General features: G+C 35.3%; 1 protein-coding gene across 2 annotated transcripts in view; it reads left to right on the top strand.

The window, feature by feature from the left end:
- Positions 1-22,372, top strand: part of GALNT13 (polypeptide N-acetylgalactosaminyltransferase 13) — a gene marked incomplete at its 3' end in the record, with an annotated part of 475,438 nt that overhangs the window by 286,871 nt on the left and 166,195 nt on the right. For both annotated transcript variants that reach the window (XM_082631233.1, XM_082631232.1), the window contains exon 7: positions 15,021-15,201. In XM_082631233.1, coding sequence (XP_082487359.1) covers positions 15,021-15,201 — 181 coding nt within the window. The remainder of the gene's footprint in view (positions 1-15,020; positions 15,202-22,372) is intronic.

The following is a 22,372-nucleotide window of genomic DNA, read 5'->3' on the forward strand; positions in this document are numbered from 1 at the left end:
CCATATTTTACTAAAGCTTCCCATTAAGTGTACTTAATCATACAAAATGGCGCTGAGAATTAAGTCAGTTATCCTGCTGATTTACATTTAAAGTGTGCCTAAAATATTCTGATAATGAAATGTTTAACTTTCTTTTTGTATCTAAATATGTGCTCAGTGAATTAACTTTGAACTATTTATTTTACAAATTAAGGTTCCATTTTTTTTTTCTTAATGGAACAGGAAAGTTAAAGCAAATAACTTCCAAAAATATTTCTAGTTTTGAAATTTTAAGGATCATTTATATATCTTGGGTTTGGTGAAATGAAATAAACCTGCCATTAAATTCAAACAAAGTTTGCAAGTAAATTTAGTTTGGAGAATTCACTAATTAACTCAGAAATATTTGTTAGCATTTGGACATACAGACATGTAGAAGATCAGTCCCTGGTCTGATAGAACTTGTGCTAGAGGAAGAGGATAGACAATAAATGAGTAAACAGAAAAATAGTCTGTTAAATTCAGATCAAGATGAGTGCCTTGAAGAAAGTAAAATGAGAGGTAGAACATTGCATTACCTTAGAGTGGTCAGGGAAGACCATTCTAAGGAAGTATTTTAGCTGAGACCAAACTGACAGGAAGAATCCAGCTGTGCAAGGCTTTGCAAAAGAACATTCAGTATAGAGCATAATGCAAGACAGAGTATTACAACTTTCATTCCAAGTCTGTAGGAGCACAAATATCCTAATGCTTTGGGGGAGGGAAAGCTTTCTTATTCAACAGTTAAGAACAATTTATTCTCTCAGAACAATATTTGCTGAACAAACTAAACTCCTCTAAGAGTTTATTTTTTGATGAGGCTTTACATTTGAATAGTGCTTTATAGAATTCTTTTACACATATTATCGTAATGGATCTCAGTAGCTTTTCTCCCCCCATATATTTGGTTTTAACTTTAATGCATTTGTAATGTTTGCATTATACTTCAGATTACCTCTCTATAGCAGTCAGGTATCAATCTACCCTCATCTTATCCATCAATCAATATAAATAATTATATACCTAGACCTGCACTAGACACTTCGGATGGTATATCTGCAAGGTATACCATCTCCAAATTGATTGAGAGTTTAAAGAGTATAATGGCATCTAGGATCATTTCAAGTTGCAAACATAAAACTCATTAAGTTCAAAGAAGGGAGAGATTTCTGTGATCTAAGATAACCAGGGAATAATTTATATATGAAAAATTCAAGAGTCTTGCCTTATAGACAGCAGGACAGAAGAGGAGCAGGGGCCAGAAATCAGTGAAATCTCAGATCTTTACTCTTGTGATCCTACTTTGTGCTTTGAGCCATACCTATGTTTAGGCTAGAATGTCTGGTTCCCCCACCTTTTGTTTTCTCTCTTGAGAATAAAATATCAGTAAGCCATTAAATATATATTTTGCCAAACTAGCCTTCACGTGACAGAGTTAATGAAGTACCCATTAAAACTCCAGAAATTGAACCTATTTTTTATATATATACCTATATTTGACCCCTTGAAGATTTCTAGGACAAAATTCCAAAACTGTTGTTTCTATATATGTTCATTCAATTTGGAAACCTGGTGTACCTTGCTAACCAAAATGAACACTATCAAAATCAAATTCATGTACTTTTTATTAAAGAGCCAAATTTAAATCTCTATGGTAACTACTGCAGTAAATGTACATCTTAAGCTATGATTATACTGTCACTCTTAGTGATGTCTGTCTTAAGTACATGACTACCAGTCATTTCACTGTTGTTCTAGTCAACCAGAAATGTAGTTTAAAAAGGAAACCTATTATGAAATTTATTTAAATAAGGCTGAATGATTTCAGCAATAACTGATTCTAGATGCCAGGAATGATTCTTTTGAGGGGGTGCGATAATGTGGAGGGAAGACTTTGATCCAACTGTTCATAATTTGAGTATTATGTACCAATGAAATTGAATTTTAAGTGCCATTGAAAACATAGTTGGAGCTTTTAAAATAGATTTTTTAATTACCCTTAAAAATATATCTATGTTGAAAAATTTCACTATATCTGCAAAAATTCAAACTTGATGAATTAAAAATTCTTAAAATATTTTATTACCAAACTACCACTGGTTTACACTGCAAATACGCTAAAATTGAAATCAAAATTTGGTGTAGCATTTCTCTATTTGCACCATGATGTGCCTGGATACTAAAACTTGTTTCTACATGAGCTCCTCCATTGTCAAAGATTTGACTACACTTTTCTACTCATTTTATTATTTCATAGTTCAAAAATATGCAGTCTTGATCTTATATATTTTCTCTATTTTAATTGGTCAACCAAAATGTTATTTGTTTTATTTTAATATTTTTATTGAAGTATAGTTGTTTTGCAATGTTTTGCCCATCTCTGCTGTACAGCAAAGTAACTCAGCTATACACATCAGACATTCTTTTTTTTATATTTTTTCCATTATGGTTTATCATAGGATATTGAATATAGTTCTCTGTGCTATACACTAGGACCTTGTTGTTTTATTTATGTTTTTAAATTCTGTATTTTAATTGGTCAACCAACTTTATATTCTATATTTTTATTTGGGTTTGAGAAATCATCTTAACCTCTGGAATTCCTGAATTAAGATAGGAATCTATCAATAAATTGTTTAAGGGTAAAATATCCCACACTAACCCTGTAATGATGAATAGTAATTAGACCTAATGAAAGACTAGTGCTCCTTGATCATTTCCCTGGCCCTGCAAGAGAAGACCCCAGGAACTACAAGCTTTCTCTTCATTTTGGGCGGACAGAATGGAAACTTGACTCTTTAAGGTCATGGAAAGTTAAAGGTGTACCTGAGGAAGTTGGAAATGTGTTACAGAGTGGAGGCAAAGTAAAAGGAAGGTGACAGATTTGAGAGTTAGCTTTACAGAGTTGATAGTTTAATGAGCATATGAGAATGGATATTTGCCAAGAAAGAAAATACAGAGGACGGAATAGCAAGGCATGTCCTTAGGTAGCACCTACATTTAGGGGTGGGAGAAAAAAGAGAAAGCAAACACTAGGACAAAGCTGTCAGGGAAGAACAAATATACATATCAGAAGAACTTAGAATGTTATGGTGATTGTCAACAGTGTCAAATGCTGTAGAGAAGTGAGAAAGAATAATGAAAGCTCATAAAAAGTTTCATGTGTAGTTTCAGATGATAGAATCGAGATACTAGAATATAAGATGTTAAGAAAATTGAATTGTAAAGATAACATAGAGAAAAGCCAAACTTTTTAAGAAGTTTCTCAGCAAACAGGAAAGAAAATGCATGGTAACTTAAAGGGTAAATATGATCAAAGTAATTATTTTATGTTTGCTATTCTTTTATCATAGGAAAGTAAATGTAAGCTGATAGAAAGGATTTAAAAATCTAAAATGTACTGAAAAAGAAAGAGAAAGGAAAAACTGATGAGATAAATATCTACAGACATTGGAAGAATATTCTAGATATAATAAAGTACACCCGTGTAATTCTTTTTAGTTTACAACACAGTTTTATGCTCACTATTTCACTATGTTCTTACCAGAGCACTGTGGATGAGTTGTTGTTATTGTCTTATTCTGTAATTAAAGGTTTTGAGTTGCAAAGAAACTAAGTCATGTGGCTGGAAGTTGTAAGGGCTGAGCATCAAACCCACACCTTTCTGCTCCTACTCTAGAATTCCTCTATTTGAGTTTAAGGTCCTAAAGGCAGGATATTTAACTTTGGAGAGTTGCCTCTCTTAAAATGGAGAAAAGAAGCTAAGGCTATACGAGATATTTCAAGGTGGAAATGAATAGAAAGTTGGATCAACTGTTTCTGAGCTCAAGAAAAGTGGAAAGCAGAAGATTATCTACAGAGAGGATGGGATTGATATTGGGAGCTTGATGAGAGGAGACAGTTTTGGATTAAAGGCAGCTTCTTCAGCAAGCACCTGAATGAGCAATGATGTTCTCTATGAAACAACCTTTAAATGTCCTAAGAATGACATCTTGCAATTTTAATGAAACAGAAAAGAGGAAATTATCTTCCCTGTGCTTTAAGCATCATATTTGGAGAAATAAACCGTGCACTGCCTTCTCCTGGTTTGTGACTGATAAGTGAGCAAAGTAACATTCTACGTGTTGCTATCTCATGGTTCCTCCTTTACTCTTCTTCTAAAGTGTAATGTAACCTACATTGACTACTACCAATTTGTTTTTAAAAAATGAAAAACTGTCAAAGTAGAGTAGAACTTCCCTTCATAGTGGGTTTTGTGGGTATTTGTAATGAGCGCTTGAGGTGATATCAATATGGATATTTTTATGTGTTTCACATTTATCTCACTAAACATTTTACAGCAGAAAAAAAATACCTGTAAGATGATTTTTGGAAGGGAATCATAGTGTTCCATAGATGGCATTAGAGTTTTATAGGTGTTGCCAAGGGAAATTCTTTATCTGAAGCAAAACGTATAGCCTTGTATGAAAACGTCTCAGGTCCTTGATAAAAAAACAAAATGTCTCCAGCTGATTAAAAACCAGGAAAAGAAAATTCTGTCCATGAAGAGATTATGGTTGGAGTGAGTACTCTTAAGACAGTCCTTTTCTTGTAGGCATGAGAGACTGCTCTTCAACCGTCAAGTGCAAACTGATGACTAGACATTAATATGCTCAGTCCTAACACTCACAACACCTAGACTGGCCTGTGAGCTACTTGAAGACAGAGAGCCGTGTTTTATTATCCTTTCTCTAAGCCCCAGAGCCCAGCATGGCACTTGACACAAAATCAATGGCTAGTAAATATTTGCTTGGTAGATGCCAGGCAAGTTCTGAGAGAAAATGCTTGAGAGGAGAGAGGTCATTCCCTCTCCTCAAATTTATCATGGGCCTTCCATTTGAAAAGCACTTGACGGCTTTGCAAGTTATACAGGAAGTTTCATTTAAACTAAAATGTTATAGCTGCAATCAGGGGAGGTGGATGGTTTAAAGATGGAGAAATTGAGTAACTGAAGGATAACGGTTTTGGAGGTACCAGGTTTTCTTTTCCTACCCCATCCAAGTTCTTTTTAAGTATCTCTGGCATTTGTAAAGAGCAGGAGACGTTGTCACACACTGTAGCTGGATACCCAGGTGGTCTACTGGTATTCAGAGGGGACTGTTCTGGCATGAATTCTAGGGCAGCATCACACAGCTGTCAGGCGCTGCTCTGTGGCTGCAAGTGGCAGATGTTACTGATACCTGACAGGCGGTCAGATCGTCAGACACAGGAGGACACCAGTGTGAAATGCAAAATATCTGACCCAGATCCCATTTAATAATCACAGGCCCTTTCCATCTAGTTCTCAAAAATCTCATCTACATACAATTTTTCACCGTTTAAATATATTTGTAGGATTAATTATACAATGAGGAACGCACAAATTCCAATCATTCTAGATTTTTCTTAGTCACTAGTCCCCTTAAAAGCACTAACAATATTCCAAAACCTCCGTATTATCAAACTTTAAGATTATTGATTATTGAAAGATGAAAAAGTGTCACTGTATTTCATATTATCTGTGTTCTTTTTTCATGAATTATCTGCCTGTGACCATCTATGCTAATAAAAAAGCAATACTTTATTGTAAATATGAAAAACTAGGCCCTAATTTTCTTAAGCAGAGCCATCTTATCTTACATCGGAGTTTCAATATCCGGTAGGCTACTCGATGGTCTTCATTTTCTCATGTCATTTAAGCAGCAGAAGGGAGATTTGCCATAACACAGTCAGGCAAATGTGTTGCTGTTGATGTGTTGCTCTGTTGATCTAAAGGGGAACTGGGAAATTCTGCAATACCAGCCATCCTAATAAGATGTGGAATAATGACAGGTAACAATTCTCCTGATGCCAGGAAACACAGTGGCCATAATGTGTGGTAATTCTGAAGGTCAGAATGCTCCAAGGCTAAGAAAGTTGTTGAGAGGCAAAAAGTAATAGTGGAATTTATATATTAAAATGTTGGCCTGTGTACATTAAACGTATTTCCACTATTCATTTTAACTGCTGAGAATGGGTGTTTGTGTTTGAGAGGAGTGGGAGACGAGGTTAAAAGGACTCCATCTGTGACCACAACTACCTTACTATACTTGTGATGCACACTGGTTCATACACAGACTGCCTCAGTTCCTTTTCAGAACAATTCCTCCGCTTCGTCACACCCAGTATGAGCACACCTTTTCGTGCTTCTGCTCTATGTTGCTTCTCTCCCTTCCTTGTACCTCATCCCCTACACCTCAACCCCCAAGAATCACTTGCTAAGTCTTTGGCCAAGGAAAAAGATGAACTGGCTTGGGAGACTGCCCGTAAACTCATTTCAGGATTAATTTGTTAAGTCCTTTATCAAATTAGTAGATATAAGAGGGTCCATTTTGAATTTGGGGATTTCAGGAGGTTCAGTTCTAAGTTAAGAGGCAAAGTACTTTATAAGGGAAAACAGTTGATAACTGGATATTTTTAGAACCAAATTAATGGGATATATGAAATGGTACAGATTATAATAGCTTTTGTTCCACTTTATAATAGATACATTTTGTGTACACTCTGTAATTTTTCAGGTTTTTCTATATCAATATTAAGAGATCAATCAGTTAATATGTACTGAGCACCAGTATTTCAAGCATTGTTTAAACTTTACACACACTTATGTAACAGTATATTTAAGTTGTGATTTTTTTCACTATGTGTGAATTATACCAGTTACGTAAAGTGAAACATGTGATGATGAAATTCAGTTTCATAAAGTGACTTTCAATTTCATGTGACAATGAAGTTCAGTTTCATAAAGTGAAATGTGTGATATTCTCAAAGAGATAATAATGTGGTCAGGGAGATAAGACTAATATATACAAATAATATATTTATGTCAATATACACACACATAAATATACATGCACACACACAAATATTTATCAAGATGGCATACTATATAGAACTGAGAGCTAAATGGGGTAGAGTGGGATGGATGTACAGTAGTAAATGCTATGAGTCAGTGAAAATTAAGATCAGTGAAAGATAGCATAGTTAAGAACTGGTTACTGGAAGAAAATGTGTATGAAATGAGCTTATTAGAGAGGACCAAATAGATAAGGGAAAGCACATACACTAATTCTTAATTTTAATCCCCCAAATTATGTCAGGTTATTGAATTCCCTTCTATTTCCCTTGCCATCACTCTGGTCCCAGTCATTCTCATCTCTTGCCTAGATGATTACAATAACCCCTTAATAAATCGCCCCTATTTGCTTCATTCCAATTCTTTTTCACATAAAGGCTAAGTATTGTTATGTGCACTGCTTTGCCTCACTCCTCACAACAACCCCCTGAGGTGGCTTCTTCAAGTCATGTTATTACCTGAAACCTGAACCACAGAAAGATGAGTTCACCCAGCTGGTAAGTGGCAGAGCTGGGATATGGTCTCAGGAACTAGAGCCTACACACTCATAACCATTGTGCTTCGTGCCCTCCGTGATATATTGTTGTGGTGGTTGCTATTAAAGCCATATTAAGCAGTGACTTTGTGCCAGTGACAGTGCGTGTGTGGGCCAGGGGTGGGGGCTGAAGGTTAGTATAAAATCAAGCAGCTGCATGAGTTTGGCGTAACATCTGGACAGCTAGAAACAATCGTAGCACCAGAACTGAGATTGCAAAGTTGGAGCTTGTGAAGTTTATGAACCTTAATTAAAATGTCACTGATGGGAATAAAGATGCAGACGTAGAGGATGGACTTGAGGACACGGGGAGGGGGAAGGGGAAGTTGGGATGAAGTGAGAGAGTTGCATGGACATATATACACTACCAAATGTAAAATAGATAGCTAGTGGGCAGCAGCTGCATAGCACAGGGAAATCAGCTCGGTGCTTTGTGTCCACCTAGAAGGGTGGGATAGGGAGGGTGGGAGGGAGATGCAAGAGGGAGGAGATATGGGCATATATGTATACGTATAGCTGATTCACTTTGTTACATAGCAGAAACTAATACAACACTGTAAAGCAATTATACTCCAATAAAGATGTTAAAAAATATATCACTGATTTAGGTACCAAAAAACATGAAAAGGATAATGTATGTTAGTTAATTGTCTTCTTTCTAGGGTAAGAAAATGAAGTACATAATCAAATGAGCAATGGGCATTTTGCATTTTGATTAATAACCTTCTGCATCATCAAAAGACTCTCATAAAAATATCTGGGAACAAAGACAAGTAACCAGCTAGCTTCAATCCTCTGTGGATAAAAGGACAGTTTGTATGTTACACATGGTCAAATTTATTTGAGAGAAGTAATATACAAATATTAATCTTTTTGGAAGCCTAGAAAATAGCAATCATATATGCTCAGTGATACAAAGTAATTCGGACATCACATGTTTATGTGGATGAGACATCATGTTTTATTCAGTTTATATTGTGTGTTTAAACATTGTAAATTAATTTCAGAGACAAAATGTAGTATTCTAATTGGGAACTAATTGGCAATTCTCTTAAACTCCTCACCTAAGTCCACAGACGTTGATATTGCAATTTCAAAAAGAGGCAAAACTCGGCAAAATGTAGCTAAATATTTTTTAAGAAGCAAGACTCAGCTAATAATCTACATATGTTGGTTTTCCTGAACAGCAGGAACTAATATACAAATAACATTTTATTTCCTCCCATATGAGGTGTCAGGCATGGTGCTTGATACATACAATCTCATTATGGTCTTAGGAAGCAGTTATTATTATCCTTGTTTTCCAATGGGAACATCAAGGTCTTGGAGATGTAAATAATTTTCACCAGTGTACATAGATAGTAAGTGAGAGAGCCCCTAGAAAATTATGTTTGCTTATTTCCAAGCCCAAATTCTTAATGACTGTGTCATACTCTTCCTTCCTTTTTCTCTTCTTTCTTTCCTTTCCTCCATCCTTCCAAAATATTTATTAAAGATACACTAAGGGAAATTATCATGGTAGTCATTAGGGACTCCACTCAATTTGAATTCTCTCCACTTTAATATTTAGTCATATATTTTTCTGGGAACTGTTTATTTTTTAATAATTTCACATTACCCAAATGTCTACTAAGTACATGGCAACTGTCTGGTCAATATTTGATCAGTTAAATATTTTGTTTTTATATTAACTGGGTATTATGACCAGATATCAGCCTAATTAATGCATAATGTTATGCTTTTCTACCTTGATCTTTTTATTTTAGTGTAAATTTAGGGGAGATGCTTTACTTTGGAAATGCAATATGAGTATTTATTCACACATTCTATGAGCACAGATGACAATGGGAAAAGTACGCATTTTATTCCAGGAGTCAGTAGAGTATGATCCACAAGCAAAACACAGGCCAGTATCCACTGAGTTATAGAACAGTTACCTCCACCTCTCCTAAATATACTAAAAAATCTACCTCCATCTGTGAGAATCAACATCAGGGGCAGGTTTTCCTTCTGTCTTGTAAATCAACAGTCATTATTGAATTATGCCTTTACATGTACACACAAAGATCTCATTGCTTAGAGGATAAACAAAAATCAGCACTTTCGTATAAGGAGTGAGACCACTGGAACTCTACTTTTAAAGGATTTCAAACTAGATTTTTTTTTTTTCTTTTCTGTATGCAAGCTTGGGCCATAGAAGCCATAAGCATACAAAACCAGGGTAGGGCCAAGAAGTGGCAGAGTAGAAATAAGGTGCCCTCACACAACCACAGTGCTAATCCACATTTGCAAAAAGGCAAATTGGGAACCCTGAGGACAGCTGTAAATCACTGGTTTGTTTGCAGTAGGGCTTATTGCATAGTCTGAATTTAGTAAGCATACACACTTAAAATGGTTTTACTTTTTCTCCAGTCATTGCTTCATGCTCTGAAGAATATTCCTTTCCAATCTGACATCATTTAGCACAGATTCTGTAGCTTTCTGGTCACTTAGAGCTATTAAAAATACTAGTAATGTTCAGCTTAAAGGCTTTGATTTTGTAAGCAATCACAGTTCACATTCTCTTCTCTCCCCAGGACAATGCTGATAGAAGCTCTTGGAATGGGGAAGGGCAGGGTTCCCTGGGTTGCCACTTCTACAGTGTATGGGGTCAAATAAGAGGGCTAGAGAAACAGCAGGTCTTATCTGATATATTTTATGATGTCTGCCTGTTGTTGGCTCAGTATGGTTCCACTTGCTACTAGTGGCCTCCATCTATATGATAGGCTTCTGTACATGGTTTCATTGTTTTCTTAAAAGTGTTCTGAACTTCACCTTTTACCGCATCTGTTATACAAGGCCCTTTTTTTTTTTTTTTTTTTTTGCTGTATGTGGGCCTTTCACTGTTGTGGCCTCTCCCATTGCGGAGCACAGGCTCCAGACGCACAGGCTCAGCGGCCATGGCTCACGGGCCCAGCTGCTCCGCGGCACGTGGGATCCTCCCAGACCAGGGCACGAACCCATGTCCCCTGCATCGGCAGGTGGACTCTCAACCACTGCGCCACCAGGGAAGCCCTAAAAGGCCCTTTTGAAGAGGGAAATCTTAGTCTCTATCTCTCACCCTGTAAGGTCCCCAGCTGCCTTTTTCAGTGGTACATCTCCTTGCTGATCTGCCATATTGCTAGTCCCACAGATCACTTTTTTTCTAGTCTATATTCCATGCTCTATAGAGTTTTGAAACCACTGAAGTCCTGTCCAGTTGTCTCCAAAGACCACTCCCTCCCAGGGTCACTGCATCACTGGACCTATCAATTTTGCTGGAACAAACTGTTCAATAAACCCCAACCCACCTTCAGGATTCTCTAGACTAGAGGTGGTCCCCATTTTACTAGGGTCATGTTTGTCCCCACACTTGAGGCTTTCCCATAGACTCACTCACCATATTCTGCTATGTTCCAATGGGAGAACCAGGGTAATCTGCTGATTTTGCTGTTCAGCAAGCATCCAGCCAGGAGTGAAATGCCAGTCTCTTCTTCATTCATTTAGTTCCCTTATATGACTTGGGTGAAGGAAGAAAGGAACTCTTTAGTCATACCTAATCCATAGAGGAGAAGGGAAAGCTCTACCACTAACACTGTGCTCCTCACAATAAGGAAAAGGTTTTCAATTACCCCTCAAGTATAACATCATATGCTATTTCTTCTGAATTCAGGGCACCTTGCTGAATGGTGTGGTCGCTGTCCAAACACCTGAATACTTTACTAAATCATGTTTTTAAGAGATAGTATCAGTTGGACTAAATGGTTACTTTGAAAACACATTAAAAATTAAGAATGTGTTATTTAGCAACCTTGTTTGCCATAAACCATTTCTGATGTTTATTTGTTGTGTTGTGACCTCCAAAGACCTTCCTCAGTTCCCAAGACATGTGGAACAGCAGTTGCTTATCATTTTACTAGACTACTCTGCCTAGTTTGGTACTAAAAATATTTCCTTAAAAAATGTAATTTAAAATCCCTCCAAAAATATGTCTGTTTAACTCTCATCATTCTGCCAGGTTGCTTTTTTTTTTTTTTTTTTTTTTTTTTTTTTTTTTTTTTTTGGCGGTACGCGGGCCTCTCACTGCTGTGGCCTCTCCCGCTGTGGAGCACAGGCTCCAGACGCGTAGGCTCAGCAGCCATGGCTCACGGGCCCAGCTGCTCCGCGGCATGTGGGATCTTCCTGGACTAGGGCACGAACCCGTGTCCCCTGCATCGGCAGGCGGACTCTCAACCACTGTGCCACCAGGGAAGCCCCAGGGATGCTTTTTTAATGTTAGTCTTGGTAGTTACATTTGAGTTTCCATTCTTCCATTCAACCAACATACAGTGACACCTACCATGTAACAAGCACTGGGCTGGGCTCTGGGGGTGCAACCATGAGTAAACCTCTCCGCTGCCCTTCTAGAGTCTACATTCTAGTTGGAGGGAAATGTGCATAGCCAAACAGAGAAATAAATTGCAGATTGTGATAAGGAATGAAGGAAACAAATAGGGTGCTATTAGAGAAAATAACTTGGGTGGGGCACTTTAAATATGGCAATTAGGGAAAATCTGATGAGGTGATATGTTAGCTGAGATGAGAAGTATGGGGAAGAGGCAGTCCAGTGAAGGGCTGACAGAATTGTTTTCCAGGTATAAGGAAAGCACGTGTTGAGGCTTTGGTGTGTGAAAAAAAAAGTGTGATTTGTTATTCTAGGAAATGGCAGAGGGCCAATATCACCATAGTTTATTGACAGAAGGGGAGAGTCATGTAGTTCTTAGAGGCCCTGATAAAGGATTTTATTTATATTCACAGTGCAGTGAAAAACCATTGAAGGATTTGAAACAGGGTAGTAAAATGACATGATAAAGAATTTTAAAGACCACTCTGATTTCTCAGCAGAAAACAAATTATAGAAGAGCAACAGTGAAAGTAGAAAAACAATTAAGAGCCTATTACAACTGACAGACAAGAGATGTTGATGATTAGGACAAGGATGGTGGCAGTAGAGACAGAGAGAGATGTATATACTGAGAATTGTTTTATAGATAGCACCACCAGGATTTGTTAATGGATGGAATATAAGTGATGAAAGGAATGAAAAAATCAGCGATGACTTCTAGGGGTTTTTTGGCGGGGAGAAGGGAGTTCTGTTGTCATTTTTGTTTTGTTTTGTTTTGTTTTTGGATTGACTGCCTGGGTGAATAGTGGCTCCATTTATTGATGGTTTAAAAAAAACTGAAAGAAAATAAGATCTGGATGACAAGGTGGAGATAAATTAACAATTCCACTTCAGACACGTTTATTTGGACGCCTCTGAATCTTGCAAGAGGAGGTATCAAGTAGGTGTTTGGATATACAAGTCTGGATCCCAGAGGAAAAGTCTGGGCTGAGATGTTACTGCGGGGGTTTTGTGTATTCAGATCATGCATAAAATAATAAGAACAAATAAGACCACCTAGAGAATGAATAAAGAAGGAATAATGCCAACATTTAAATAAAAATTTAGAGTGAAAATGTATAAATAGTGAAGTAGACGGATGGAAAGCAAGAGGATCTAAGAAAGGAGTCTGCTAGATATTCATCAAAGGAAAAATTTGTGATTTTCATCATGGCAGTATTGTGGGACTGTGGAAGTAAACAGCATTTCACAATGAGTAGAAAAACAGATGAAAATTGAGGAAGGCATATAACGTATATCAGTAAAAAAATTATATTAATTATAGTGAGGGGAAACAGAAAAAAAGATATGTTGGATGGGAATAGAGATCAAGGGATGAACTTTTTGTTGTGTTTTGTAATTTTAAAAATTTGTTTATCTCTATTTTAAATCTGTTTGAAAGATAGGAGGTTTAGGAGGTATTATGCAAAGATAGGCATAATCCAATTATGAGGGAAATGATTGATGTTTCAGGAGAAACTCAAGGGGAGGACCAAATCAATGAAGTCATTAAGACAGACTTAAGTAATATGCTCTAGACTGACATACAAGTATTGATTTGTCTTTGGTAGGAGAAGGATCAACTTCCTCCATTTTAATAGGAAGGAGGAATGTAAAGAGTCGTGTAATTACAAGACAGTTTATAGACTTTATGCTAGAAAGATGAGAAAGTTACCAATCAATTAAGTAATTTGATTATTTAAGAATGAGCAGCTACCCATCTTTCTAGGGAAATGGTGAATTCCACTCCTCTTTTATATTGTCCATCATTTCAGTGTTGGATTGGAACATCTTTTCTATTAGCATCACACTGTTTAAACAATTAGAAAATGAGATAGAATAGATTGTACATGTAATGCACAAACATTGTTGATGAGTATAACTTATTTATCATCTTTCATCTTCTAGAAAAGATATCTCTTACTGCTACCCAAGACCAACAGCAGCCCTCTTCTCAGATGAATATTACTTGAGGGATCAACAGGAGAAACCCTTTTCTTCCAAAATAAGCAGCTCTTCTTAAAATAAGAATAATGTTATTTATGGTATAAAGACAAGTCCTTCCAATTACAGATGGCAATAATTATGACTTTCATTTACTGGGATGAATAAATGTAGTATATGTATGTATATACATATATCTATATATTTTATATATTTATATGTATAATATACATATATAACACACACATACACATACATGCTATTATTGTAACCTATGGCTATATAATATAATTTTATAGAAATAAATGTTTTATGGATACTTAATACCTATCCTCAACTGAACAGTAAATCTAGGATACCAAGAAATATATAGCATTTGTCTTTCAAGGGTTCATAATTTTAAGGGAGCAATAGTGAAGTAAACAATTTAAAATATTGACTTGGCCAAAAAGTTCTTTTGGGTTTTTCCATACAATGTTACAGAAGAACCTGAATGAACATTTTGGCCAACCCAATACATTGTAAAATATTCTTAATACAACTGTGTTTAAAGTACAGAAGTCACACAATACTAAATCTCCCCACAGAGCTGCCTAAAAGAAATGATCTTGGAAGTGGGCTTTAAAGGATGCATAGAAGTTGAATAGATGTAGAGGATACTTAGCATGCTTTAATAAGAATAATAGCATATTCAAAAGCCTAAGATACAGGAGATATGGAGAGGTGAAAATGAATGTTTACTTGAAGTTCCAGGTGGATGGGGTATAGCAAATTGATTTTCTCCAAATCAGATTTAGTTATTGACCATGGCATCCAACATGTACAAATTCATTTATTTATAGAAAATTTTGGATAGCAAATATCTATTAAATAGAAATTAGCTTAACTATTAGAAGTTGAAAATTAGGTAGTCTAATAAAGGCACATAAAAATAATTACATCTTCCACAATTCCAATACTACAATATTTAAATACATAAAATTCTTCCAAATTAGAATCCTTTGCCAAACCCAAGTATACCCATGCTAAATGTTATGTTCATCTGATGTTGTTTGAACCATGTAAGATCTGAAGATTTGGTTTTAACTGAGTTAGCCTCAGTTGCTTCTCAGACAATATTACTGCATTATCTGCAATGATTGCTATACAACAATTGTTCTTTTTTCCAGATTTGGCAATGTGGAGGGTCATTGGAGATTGTGACTTGCTCCCACGTGGGTCACGTTTTTCGGAAGGCAACTCCATACACTTTCCCTGGTGGCACTGGTCATGTCATCAACAAGAACAACAGGAGACTGGCAGAAGTTTGGATGGATGAATTTAAAGATTTCTTTTATATCATATCGCCAGGTAAGCAATTCTGACATTTTCTTTCTCTGCAAGGGAAAATAAGATTTTAAATATGCTGAGTATGTGTTGCATTATTGCTCCTCTTCTACTAGTTTAAATAAGATATTGTTTATCGCCATAATATTGTAGAAAATTGTGTTTGAGAAGTTGTCCTATGAAGTCAATTTTGACCTAAAATGAGAAAGACTATTCTTATCTCAAATGCCTAAATATTCTTTTTTCTTTCTGGGCACAAGTATTATGCTAAAAAAAAAATTTAAGCAATCAATATATAAGGCAATCCAAATTTAACTGACATGTACCAGCTCAATTTAAGAAAAAAATTTTTAAGGGAAGTGAGTCTTTATTTCTGTGTTACACACATAAGGCTGACTGAGTTGGTAAGGAATTTTTTTTAATGTTTATAAAGAGATGTTTTCTACTGCCTTATTTTCTTAAATATCTGAGTAGAGAAAGATGAGATGATTTCCTACAGAAACAAGATGGAAAACTATGCAGATATAAAAATTTTTATTTTTAAAGAATATTAAATGACAGTAAATTACTCATCGATAATTATGTAAAAAAGCATAATATGGGACAATAAGATATTATCCTACTTTAGTTACAGAGAAGGATGGATATGGAAATAGAAGTAAATTTAGGCTATTGCTGGGTAGTGAGATTATGAGTAACTTCATTATTTTCCTTATACTTTTATATATTTTATAAATTTTCTTTATAAAGCAATTATTTTTCAAAATTCATTAAAAACAAATTTTAAAAGAAAATAAATAATTAAAAAATTAAAAGAAAATTTTAAACATCATTAAAAAAGAGAAAATAAATAAATCATTGTGAGAAAATCCCATTACTGGACGGCATCATTATGAGTTATTGCATTCTTTAAAATTTTCTAGGATTTCTCCAACAGCCATATTAATTATTTAAAAAAACCTCTGAGATATTACATTTTTTAAGGAAAAAAAGAAACATGAGAAGATACAAATAAGAGGAGGACACAGGTTTGTCTTCAAGATCTCAAAGTCCAGGCAAAGAAACCAAAGCATAAATTAATATAACAGGAATTCAGCTGTATTTATAAAATAATTTGTAATGTTCTATTTTTGATAGTTTATGATAGGCCTTACAGTCATCAATGCCTTATTATGTAACCTGTAAGAACAACAACAAAAGTCCATGCCCACATCCTCTTTTCTACATTATCACCTATCACAGGTTTAGAAAAGTCAGTGTGGGTTCTAATTGACATGCTCTGGTTCTGAAAGTATATATGAGGCTGTGAACATCCTTCTTTTATAGATGAAAAAGAGAATGAGCAGTATGAACTTTCTTATTAAGATCCAACATTACTCCACAGAAAAGAAAAATTGGGGCAATGCATGTGTAAATGTGTGATTAGGAGATGGATTTTTTTCACACATTTTAACCCTCCTCTATGTCAAGAAGCTATTGCCAGGAACACTATTTCGCATATAGATGTATTTCTCTTTACAATAGAAACCCAGTCCAGATGTTATATAACATTTTCATTTTCTTTTGATGATACTTTTTGAATTCGAATCATTACTTGTAGAAATATATAAGCTCAAATATGAAGAAAGAATTAATGCAAGAAAGAAATGTGTTATGTGTGATTATATACAGCGTACATTCAGGAATGTAAGCAATTGAGAATAATTGTAACCATATGTATTCTATTCACTCATGGTGAATATTATTTGTAAAAAGTCAGGTGTTAGTCTTTTGTATAATTCCCCATTGAGTGAAAAAGGCAGATAAGTGGTAGAACCATTTCTCAAAATGTAATGAAATGACAAGCTTTAGAGTTTAAAGGATGAAAAAGAATGCCTGCTATCTGGAACTAATGACTTGCTGCTCAGGAGGGACTGTTTGTATATTCTGGAAAATGTAGTTTTTACATTACAATAAATATCATTTGGAAGGTTATTATTCTTATAAAATGGGCTCATTTAAGCCCAGAAATTACTTTGGAAGGCAGTAAAAGGACATTTGGGGAATATGCTGAAAGTATCTGGGAATTTCCTAAGGGGCATTTATGCTTCTGGATGTCTCAGAGATAGCATCGCTGAGTGTGGAACCTGCCTGCTGTATGTGGGCAAAGAGGGAAAACCAAAAATGTGAAACAATAAATTGCTTCTCAGTGGAAAAGGAAGAAGGGAAGTAAACTGGAAACTAGAGTTGGATGCCTATAAACAATGCTAGCCCTAGGCAGGTTTCAAATCATCCAAAAATCAGATAAAGTAGGTTGTATTGGGGAAGTCAGGAATCTGTCATTTGTATGATGGCAAGCCTTTGTTGAGTGGATAACTATTTTTGTCATTACTGGCAGCTTCTGTTACTCTTAAAATCAAAATCATGGATTTCTTCGCTATCATCTAAAATTGTTGGGTTTCTGTTTTTCATCTAAGTTTGTAAGAAGAGCAGTTGGTATGGGGGAGATGGGAGGGACACATGCTTGCACATTTATGCTTAGAATTATATCTTTTTCTATAGTATACATAAACAAAAAAATCTAAAACAGTTTATATTGAGTTTTGTTTAAGTCTCCAGAACCTCCATAATAATCCGGCTAAGGAAAATGTTACAGTTCTTTCTAGAAGCACCTCCATGTATCTGTTCATTTGCCCAAGATGTTTTATAAGGAGACTCCCAATTTTTTTATACCAGGGCTTCTAGTACCACATCTTATTCTCCACTTATGCAGTTGTTCGAAATGTGATCTTTAAGTACTGTGTCTTTATGATTGAATTTTGACAACAATTTTGCTTCCTTCCAATATGCTCCTACCTACTTTATTTTTTGCTTTCAGGGATGCTTCAGTTCCGTCTTGAACTAACTGGGTATTCTTTCTCTCTCAAAGGTGTATTTTCTGCAGTTTTGATACCATGGCCAATCCATCATTGCTATGTACTATATTGTTTTATTTTTATTACCTATATCTATTGCCAAAGTAGTTCAGAGGCTTGAATTTACCATGCTTAGCAACTTTCCTGTCACTTTGCAGTCCTTGAAAGAAAATATGTGTTGACTAATTAGAAGAATAAGTGAATGACTAAATGAATGAGTGAATTTTTGAAGGGAGCCACTTCTGTTTCTTCTTTTCTACTGAATTCTCCATGGATATCTCCTCTATACCAGGGAATCTCTTTATAAGAATTGCAGCTAATCGGAACCCTTTGTCCCACTTCTCTAATCCAACCTGAGAAAGGGCCCACTGATAAAAGAGAGGTGAAAGGTATTCTTCATATGCCTGCACTGTCATGCCTCTGAGTCTGCTATCAGAAAAGAAGGTTCCACTGGCTTACCCGTGTGCTTTGGGTTCTATGATTCCACCGTAATCACTGGCACACATAGTCATAAAATCTTACCTTCCAGGACTAATATAAAAGTCTGATAGGGACAATTTAGAAGGACAGTGACATTTTCTAATAGAGCAGCATAATACAAGAGCTCATAAACTTAAAATAAGATACTTTTAACATGTTGATTTGTATTTTTCTCATGACCCCCATTAATTTAAAGTTAAAAGGAGTCATATAAATAGCTACATGCCTGAATTACTTTTATCTGATTTTTTTCAATATATTTACTATATGTCCTACTTGTCTTGCCTTATGCCCATTAGCCATTGGCAATATTGATAGAGTTGCAGTGTCTAATTTTGTCTCCTAAATGGGTATATGAATGAAGAGTAGAAATACTTTGAAATAGTGTTGAAGAATGCATTTTCAACATTTGTTTAGTTTGCTTTTCGGCTGTATCTTTAAGGATGCAAATACTATAGCATCACGATTTTTAACGCTCTGTAGGCTCTTAAAGCCTGAGGCAGTTTTTTCTAGTAATTGGGCTGTTTCAGCTTGAGCCAACCTGATTGTCCTAGCAAGTCCTTTGAAATGATGTGATGTAAGCAGAAACCACTCTGCACAAAACACCCCATTATAAATGGCAACATTTTTTTCCTATTGGTCACAGGTAAAAAGCTTAAGAATTTTAAAATAGAGTGTAGTCACAGCACTAACCATATATTTGAAATGCTGGCTGTTCTATAAATATTGATTTTCTTTCTTTGGGGAGGTAGATTTCTAACAGTGTATCAATTGACATGGTGATTAGATGCAGCTGTCCTTACATAACCTCTGGTTGTTCTTTTTCCTTTTCTTAATGGACAGCTGTCCTCTTGTTTTGAGCACAAATTGAAGGTAAAATGGTAAAGACTCCCCAAACATACCTTTAAAGGTATTTATATGTAACTGGGAAAACAGCTTATTTTCCTTGACATTATTGTAGTATTTTGATCTGTATTCCAAGTAAGCATTTAAAGAAGGATCCTTGAACTTATTTTGAAGGTTAACTCTCAATTGCTAACCTTTCAAAAATGCTTTCAAAAACTCAGCTCATCAAAGGTAGTCTTTGTTAATACCATCTTCGGATCATTATTAAAGTTTAAGGACTTTATTCATTTCTATCTCTTGAAATTTGTATCTACAAAATATAAATGTTTTTCAACACGCTGATTTTTTTAAAGATACAATATTTAATAACCAGCCCTTTGCGTTTAGGGCCTAATTTCTTTTATGAGTCATAAAAATGTGGTTCCAGGCTGATTTCATAAGCACAGGTTTTGATGTTTCCAGCAAACTGTGCAGCATGTAGATATATATATATATTTAATAATCCAGGGATATCAGTTTTTGGTTGAGTTAACATGAATTCATCTGAAAAGAGTGTGGCACTTCTGAAAGTAAAGTATGTTTGTACCTATGAATTTTGGATTTTTATTACTTAATAAATGCTTTTTTAGCAGTATCAACCATGGTATCGCTGAGCGAATATGATATTATGAGGAGGAAATTCTAAATCATTTTGATATGCTATACTGTAATAACACAATTCATATACCTGTGTGATTCCCTTGAAAAGCTAAATGTTGAAGTTAATGATGACACCTATACTCAATATTGTTGTAGTGGACAGACAACTGCTTTTCCTTGCTGTAGTCGATCACTGGTCAATTTTTTTTTTAATTAAAATAGTAATTTATTTACGAATGAAGAAGTTAAGATCTACAGTAAGTCCCCTACATAGAAACAAGTTCTGTTCTGAGAGGATGTTCATAAGTCTAGTTTGTTCTTTTTTTTCCACACACACACACACACACACACTGTATTTTATTTTTACAACAGACAAATAAACTGACACCAAGCATTGTAAATGGATGACCACAACAAAAGCAACAATGATTGCAATTACCAAACACGAAACACACTCATACTGTGTCATAATATTGAAATTCAGTCCAGTAATCCTCCACTGTAACAGCTCCTTTACTTTGCAGTGAAAATTGATTTCTATATTTTTTGCCTCTGAGTCCTTGTGGGATTTTTTTTCTTTTTATTCAAACAGAAAGTCACAAAAATTATAATCATCCTCATCAGTTCACTCAGTCTCATGTAATTATTTTTTTCATCTTGATCTTTTGTTAGCACTTTTATGAATTCATCAGTTTTCCATTAGAGTTCTGAAAATGCTTATTCATTCAGTTCAGCAGTATAGTCAGTTACCAGAAACCTGTACTTATCAGAGTCTTTTCCATGAATTCCTTGAAGATGAAACCCTTTTATAGGAACATTTTTGTAAAAGCATCAGAGTATACCCAGAGCTGTCTGTAAATGACAAAAGACTTAAAAATGACCACGGTTAAAGATTTGATGAAAGTTCATAATGATGCAACTGACAAGGAAATTTAGTTATTTCTGAGATATACATTTCAAAGTAATAACTAGAATTATGACTTATAACTTTATACCAGAACATATTAGATTTTTAGAAATTTCATGTAATGTCTGAAACATTTATATTAACATATTTCCATACAAATAACCCAAAGGAAGTTTAGTATTAGTTGTTTTTGTTTGTTTGTTTGTTTATACTGCAGGTTCTTATTAGTCATCAATTTTATACACATCAGTGTATACATGTCAATCCCAATCGCCCAATTCACCACACCACCATCCCCACCCCACCGTGGTTTTCCCCCCTTGGTGTCCATATGTTTGTTCTCTACATCTGTGTCTCAACTTCTGCCCTGCAAACCAGTTCATCAGTACCATTTTTCTAAGTTCCACATACATGTGTTAATATACAATATTTGTTTTTCTCTTTCTAACTTACTTCACTCTGTGTGACAGTCTCTAGGTCCATCCACATCTCCACAATGACCCAGTTTCGTTCCTTTTTATGGTTGAGTAATATTCCATTGTATATATGTACCACATCTTCTTTATCCATTCGTCTGTTGATGGGCAATTAGGTTGCTTCCATGACCTGGCTATTGTAAATAGTGCTGCAATGAACATTGGGTTCATGTGTCTTTCTGAATTATGGTTTTCTCTGGATATATGCCCAGTAGTGGGATTGCTGGGTCATATGGTAATTCTACTTTTAGTTTTTAAGGAACCTCCATATTGTTCTCCATAGTGACTGTATCAATTTACATTCCCACCAACAGTGCAAGAGGGTTCCCTTTTCTCCACACCCTCTCCAGCATTTGTTGTTTGTAGATTTTCTGATGATGCCCACTCTAACTGGTGTGAGGTGATACCTCATTGTAGTTTTGATTTGCATTTCTCTAATAATTAGTGATGTTGAGCAGATTTTCATGTGCTTCTTGGCCATCTGTATGTCTTCTTTGGAGAAATGTCTATTTAGGTCTTCTGCCCATTTTTGGATTGGGTTGTTTGTTTCTTTAATATTGAGCTGCATGAGCTGTTTATATATTTTGGAGATTAATCCTTTGTTGATTCGTTTGCAAATATTTTTTCCCATTCTGAGGGTTGTCTTTTGGTCTTGTTTATGGTTTCCTTTGCTGTGCAAAAGCTTTGAAGTTTCATTAGGTCCCATTTCTTTACTTTTGTTTTTATTTCCATTACTCTGAGAGGTGGATCAAAAAAGATCTTGCTGTGATTTATGTCAAAGAGTGTTCTTCCTATGTTTTCCTCGAAGAGTTCTATAGTGTCCAGTCTTACATTTAGGTCTCAAATCCATTTTCAGTTTATTTTTGTGTATGGTGTTAGGGAGTGTTCTAATTTCATTCTTTTACATGTAGATGTCCAATTTTCCCAGCACCACTTATTAAAGAGACTGTCTT

This window comes from Mesoplodon mirus (genome assembly GCF_964341445.2).
Source record: "Mesoplodon mirus genome assembly, chromosome: 8".
In the NCBI taxonomy this organism is placed as follows: domain Eukaryota; kingdom Metazoa; phylum Chordata; class Mammalia; order Artiodactyla; family Ziphiidae; genus Mesoplodon; species Mesoplodon mirus.